The sequence below is a fragment of the Fistularia commersonii genome, chromosome 11 (genome assembly GCF_037954325.1).
Source record: "Fistularia commersonii isolate RoL2024-O1a breed Wild chromosome 11, RoL_Fcom_v1.0, whole genome shotgun sequence".
Lineage (NCBI taxonomy): Eukaryota > Metazoa > Chordata > Actinopteri > Syngnathiformes > Fistulariidae > Fistularia > Fistularia commersonii.
This window is the reverse complement of record NC_141294.1, coordinates 13,689,807-13,696,013: the sequence shown is the minus strand read 5'-3', so window position 1 is coordinate 13,696,013 and position 6,207 is coordinate 13,689,807. Positions and strand designations below refer to the sequence as shown.

Below are 6,207 nucleotides of genomic sequence, written 5' to 3'. Positions count from 1 at the left end.
CGAAAGCGACTCCACGCGTGTTTTGCGTGCGCTCCCCGTCCTCCGGTCCGTCCGTCAGTCCGTCCGTCCGTCCGGCCGGGATGCTGCCGCTTGTTTTGATGCGAAACGCACAAAGAAAAAGTTTTTGTTTGGTGTCAAAAGGCAGTTTTTTTTTAGTTGCGTGAGGGAAGGGCGAACTGTCGGCGGTTGAAGTTGCGAAAGAGAGAGCGCTGACTCACGGTTTTCTTGTCCCCTTCCTTCCAGGAGGAGCCGAGGTTGGGATCGACTCCTTTAGCCATGCTCGCGGCGACGTGCAACAAGATCGGGAGTCCGGGCCCTTCGCCCTCCGCCATCTCGGATAACCCGTCGTCCTTCGGCAAGGGCTTCCACCCGTGGAAACGCGCCGCGGCCAGCAGCTGCAGCCTGGGCTCCGGCCTGTCCGGCTTCGGGGTGTCCCGCAACGGCGGCGGCATCTCGGAGTCGTTCGGCTCCAACGGCTCCGCCGGCTCCAGCGCCTTCTCCCTGACGTCCGGCTCCACGTCCGGCTCCCACTTCGGGAACGACTACTCGGTGTTCCAGGCGTCCGTGTCGAACGGCTCGCAGGAGTCCGGCCACCAGCCCGTGTTCATCTCCAAGGTGCACACCTCCGTGGACAGCCTGCAGGGCATCTACCCCCGGATGAGCGTGGCGCATCCCTACGAGTCCTGGTTCAAGTCGTCGCACCCCGGCCTCCCCGCGGGGGAGGTGGGCACCACCGGGGCGTCCGCGTGGTGGGACGTGGGCACGGGCTGGATAGACGTGCAGAACCCGAACGGCGCGGCGCTGCAGAGCTCGTTGCACTCCGGCGGACTCCAGGGCTCGTTGCACTCTCCCCTGGGCGGATACAATTCTGACTACTCCACTTTGAGTCACTCGGCGTTCAGCACCAGCCCCTCTCCGCACCTGCTCACCACCGGCCAGCACCTGATGGACGGCTTCAAGCCGGTGCTGTCCTCGTACCCGGACACGACGCCCTCTCCCCTGGCCGGGGCGGGGGGCACCATGCTCTCCGGGGGGCCGCCCACGTCGCTGGCCGGCTCCCCCAGGTCGTCGGCGCGGCGCTACTCGGGCAGGGCCACCTGCGACTGTCCCAACTGCCAGGAGGCGGAGAGACTGGGGCCGGCGGGGGCCAGCCTGCGGCGGAAGGGCCTCCACAGCTGCCACATCCCGGGCTGCGGGAAGGTTTACGGGAAAACGTCGCACCTGAAGGCGCACTTGCGCTGGCACACCGGCGAGAGGCCGTTCGTGTGCAACTGGCTCTTTTGCGGCAAGAGGTTCACCCGCTCCGACGAGCTGCAGCGGCATTTACGCACACACACCGGGGAGAAGCGCTTCGCCTGCCCGGTGTGCAACAAGAGGTTTATGCGGAGCGACCACCTGAGCAAGCACGTCAAGACTCACAGCGCCGGCGGCTCCGCGGGCTCCGGCTCCGGCGGCAGCGGCGGCAAGCGGGGCAGCGACACCGACAGCGAGCACAGCGCGCCGGGGAGCCCCCCGTGCCACTCCCCCGACCTGTTGCACCCGCCCGAGTCCGCTCAGGGCGTGGGCATCAACGGCCTCTAACTGCCGAGCTCAGCCTGCGGGCGCCGCCGGGAAGTGTTCGGTAAGGACGTGAAAGTGGACGTGTTTCTTTACTTTGCCTTGTTTTTCTCCGCCGGTCCGCTCCGGTCCGGTCCGGTCCGGTCCGGTCCGTCCCACCATCCACGCCTCGGTTTCGGCCCGTGTCGGGTCCCGGGTCCGGGGTCCCGCCGCTGCGTGGGGAGGAGACACGGATGAAAGTTCGCGGAGCGTCGCCGTGTTCGAAAACACTTTTCTTGGATCACATCTTCAAACTAAATTTCGCCTTTGATTTTTTTTTTCTTTTTAAATGTTCAAAATTAGAAGAAAATGGGGGAAAAAAGACGGCCTTTTTAAATTTTATTTTTTCTGTTCCACTTGCAAACTCTGGCACTTTATTATCGAGCAGGAGAACCCGCAGATTCCGCGTGCGTGCGTGTGTGTGAGTGTGTGTGTGTGTGTGTATGCGTGTGTGAGTGTGTGTGTGTGAGAGAGAGAAAAAGAGAGTGTGTGTGCGTGTGTTTGTTATTGTTGGGTTTGTCGGTACCTTCCAGAAGGTCTGACCTGACGGCGGAGCTCCCGGGGGTTCGGTCCACGTCCCACACACTGCAGCCCGGTCCCGTCCCGTCCCGTCCCGCGGCCTCCGACGTGTGCGTAAAGTCGGTTTGTCAGAGAAATGAAGCGCTAAAAAAGAAGAAAAAGAAGAGAGTGCCGGTGCCGGTCGGGGTCCGGTTCCGGGTCCGCTCTCCGCCGCTGGGCCGCAAAGAGAAAAAGAAAAAGGCTGTAAATAGCGAGAGCTGTAGTTAGAAGAAGCCGCTGTAAAGGTGAGTCGTGTCTTTGTCCAGGAGACGGTTTTGTATAGGTATTTCTAGTTGTACATGGACTCTAGTACATATTTGAAAATATACGGAAATGTACTTTGATTTTTCCTGACTTGAAATGAGATGTATTGTGGGAGTTCTATTTAACCACGCGTTTCCTTGTATTTAGGGGTCTATCTTTAGGCGCACTTTGAATTTATTTGTAAGGTTTTCCGAAATCATTTTACTGTTGACCTTTTTTTTGGTTTTGTTTTGGTTTTAATTTAAGCGAGCATGTTGTGAAGTGGATTTTAATTTTACAATGCTATTTTGTTTCCTCCCTCTCCTCCGAGAATGGCTTTTTATGGGAGCCACTCAATAAAGTCAGTATGGATTCAGAATCAGTGGATCGACTCGGTTTGTTTCATTGTCGAGTCGATTAAAAAGATCACCCTTCCAGCTGCAGGCTGGAAAGAAGCGTTCTGATAATAATATATAATTTCCCATAATAAGGCGGCTGTGCGGAGCGAAAGCTGCGGGTTCTAGTCTTTTCCCCAAAGCCGCTGGTGTTTCCAGGTCCTCCAGGCCACCTTGGAGCATCACGGGGCCTCGCCGCAAACCCGCTGATCATTTATAAAATTACAGACATATTTCTCTATAATTACGAAAAATTTTAAAAATGTAAGAAATCCGGACTGGGGTCAAATGCTTTTTGCTTTTCTGTGAAGGAGAAACTCCGGTGAGGCGCAACTCCACGCCGGGCAAACGGACGGTATTTAACGCGTATTCGTAGTTTGCGGGATTTTAAAATGTGCCAGGCTGTGAATTGTATTTATTTCTTTCACTTGACAAATGCCTGAAAATGCTCTTATTCACATTATTGAATTGTTTTGTGTTTTGTTTTGCTTTGTTTTGTTTTTTTTTAATCTTCTGACCAGAGAACCGCGGGGTTTGTCATTTCTATTTCCAAATTGCGCGGTTCATAAATGCGCAAAAGAACACATTGAACTCCCGGCCGACGGTTATTTATTTAGACATTCGCGTCGGGAGTGGATTTTGCCGCGTCTCCTTTACGCTGCGTTTTGCCTCTAGTTGAGATTAAAACATAAATATTCAAAATGGAAATTCGTCTTCTCAGATTAAATTGAAGCTTTAAAGACTCGTTTTCCCAGTGACGCGGCGCTGAAACGATAAGACGTGGATTTATTTTGGGTTTTTTCTCCTTCTGATTTATCAACGTGGGCACACTTCGTTTTCTGTCATCACGCAGAGAAGAATGAAAACACCACTTCACCTTCTCACCTTTCTTTTGAATGTTTACCGGGTTTTACGCACCAATCGAAATATTGCGCACGTCGACGCCGACTTTTTTTGTTCCATTTATAAAAAAGAAAAAAAATCTGAATTTTGACTCCAATCCTTTCCGTGATGTATAAATACTGGTGTTGTCGTTTGACCGTCCCGCCGGGTCCCTGCAGTCACTGGCATGTTGGTAAACTCAAGTCAGCGTCCAAACTTCTCTCAGCCCCGGTCTTTGGCGACACGCAGCTCTGTAGCGCCCCCTCGTGTTTTCCTCTCACTCGATCTCAATTCCAAGAAGTTATTATAAGCCCATCAACATTTCTGCGTTTGAAGTTTTGTCTGTGCACGCCCTGACATCTAGCAGCGAGGGCCAGGCTTCACACGATCCTGCGGCGTGTTCGGAATCGTGAGGAAATTGCAGAGTACGAGTTTCCATCCGGCCCGACTCGCATCACTATTGCGACGGTATTTTCTGCTCAAACGGCCGAGGCCGAACCCCGGCCCGCTGCTAGAAAACCATTTGACCTCCGGATGAGGCCGCTGAGCGCACGGGAAATTTCAGAAATGAGCCAAAAAGAATCGGTGCCATTGCCTGTAACCCCCTCCTCACCGTCGACTCCTTCAAATAATTCCCCACCACAATCCAGCGTTTCACTCCTAATTGAAGCTCCTGTCTTCTACGCCTACGGTTCCCTCACTCAGCCTAAGTACAGGAGTGTCTGCGGGGTGAAGCTGTCTCTCTCGCGCCTCCTTTACCTTCCCCGTAAACTCCTGGATTGTCCTGTGGTTTAGCATCAGAGGCAAGCTCTTCAAACTGTGAGGCTCTGAAATAAGCCCAGGCACGATCGCCTCGGTCCAAAAATGTCATCTCTGAAAACGGATAGAAGCTGGAGTCTGAGGCCTGGTGAGACCGTTTTTTTATATATATATAAAAAAACAAAAAAACAAAAACAACTTTGTCACTTCCTCCACTTTGTATACAGATAGTTTTCTTTTTTGGTGCCGTCTGAATCATGGAGAGGAAACGAGGACCCGCTAATGAAAAGAGCAAATGGCCATAAAGAGGCTACTGAGAAAAGACTAATTCACCTTTAACGCCCGGCTTTTTTGGATTAGGGTTCAGTGTCGTTTGTTATGCATCCTTTATAGCACATTGGACCGATGTAATGGATTGCTTTGACGAGACTGGAGCAAGACATGGACGGCGTGTGAATTTGGGTGTTAAAAAAGAAAGATAGTTTAGGCCAAGCTAAATAGGAATACAGAGCGGAAACATTCATTGAAATTCAAAATAAGGCTTCATTCGTATCTTACATCCCAGGTCAACAGCTCTTATGGTGTGTTGACTATCCTATAATAGTACGGCAATGCAGAGTTCACCCTGTCTGATCATCGTTATCATGTTATAAAAAAAAAAAAGGAAAAAACCCTCCCACCTTCCCAGACTGTTGCAGCGTCACCACGTCACCGGAGCCAAAACGGAAAACACCATCCCTGCGGTGCGCTGGCAGCCGGACCCGGCTTCCTGTCAGTCCACTGGGAATGGAAACGACACAAAATAAACATCACCTTAGCGTGTCGGGAAGTCCAGGCATCACGGGGATTTCATTTAGTCTTTTTCAGAACCGCAGGCTGACTTTAAGAGCTGATACCGATATGTCAAGTTCCGGCTTTGTCGGCAAACCAGGCCGCGGTGGTGACACTTGACGCATCTGTGAACAATTTTACAGCAAAAAAAAACAAAAAAACAAAACAACCTGTCACCGCCGGTCTCTCCTCGGGGAGGTAATTTGATGAGGCGTAGAGGTTATTCAAAATGATCAGCGGTAATTGCTGAAAAACTGACAGGGTGCCCTCATACAATGCTTTCAGCAAATTAGATTCATTTATGTCACAGGTGGTGTTTCACCTGCCTCACTGTGTGTGGAATACCAACAGATTTAGCTTCGCCGCGGGAAGCTCTTCTGGCATTCCAGGCCTATAATCTTCGATAAATATCGAATAAGTGTATAGGAATTTCCGCCAGCAGGGCCTTTTGATAAAATAACCTCGAGCCTTAAACAGCAGCGCACAATGCATTCATCAAAAACATTGCCAGCGTTATGTAACTTCCACGGGGAACACTTCACTGCACCACAAATATCAGCAGACAGGTGCGGCGGACAGGTTCTTACTTAATCGATGGCTGAATATGTAGAACCTCAGAAACAGCAGCAGTCCTGGACTGGACGTGAAGGACCGTTGAACCTCTGGCCAGTCCGGTGGCAGAGAAACGGCTCCCCCAAGTGGCTCAAAGGTGTAAGTCACCTTCTCCTACCCTATGAAAAGTTCACTTCCATGTTACTTAAAGATGACTATTTCCTTTTGTAAATCGAGCGGGCGTTTTAATGATGGGAGATTTTTCCACGTGCATGTTGTTCTTATACAAACCATCAATCGCCAGACTTTAAGTGAGTTTCTATAACTCAAGAAATCACATTGTTAAACTAAATCAAGATTAAACATTGTTCTTTCATCCTTGAATTCCACC

General features: G+C 51.3%; 1 protein-coding gene across 1 annotated transcript; it reads left to right on the top strand.

Moving 5' to 3' along the window:
• Positions 1-246: 246 nt before the first annotated feature.
• sp8b (sp8 transcription factor b) lies at positions 247-4,890 on the top strand. The gene has a single exon (XM_086155078.1). It carries the CDS (start codon positions 277-279, stop codon positions 1,579-1,581), a length of 1,305 nt encoding a protein of 434 aa, XP_086011204.1. The 5' UTR covers positions 247-276; the 3' UTR covers positions 1,582-4,890.
• Positions 4,891-6,207: the final 1,317 nt, after the last annotated feature.

Excerpts from the sequence above, each read along its gene's own strand:
- sp8b (XM_086155078.1), top strand. The coding sequence starts at position 277 with ATGCTCGCGGCGACGTGCAACAAGATCGGGAGTCCGGGCCCTTCGCCC.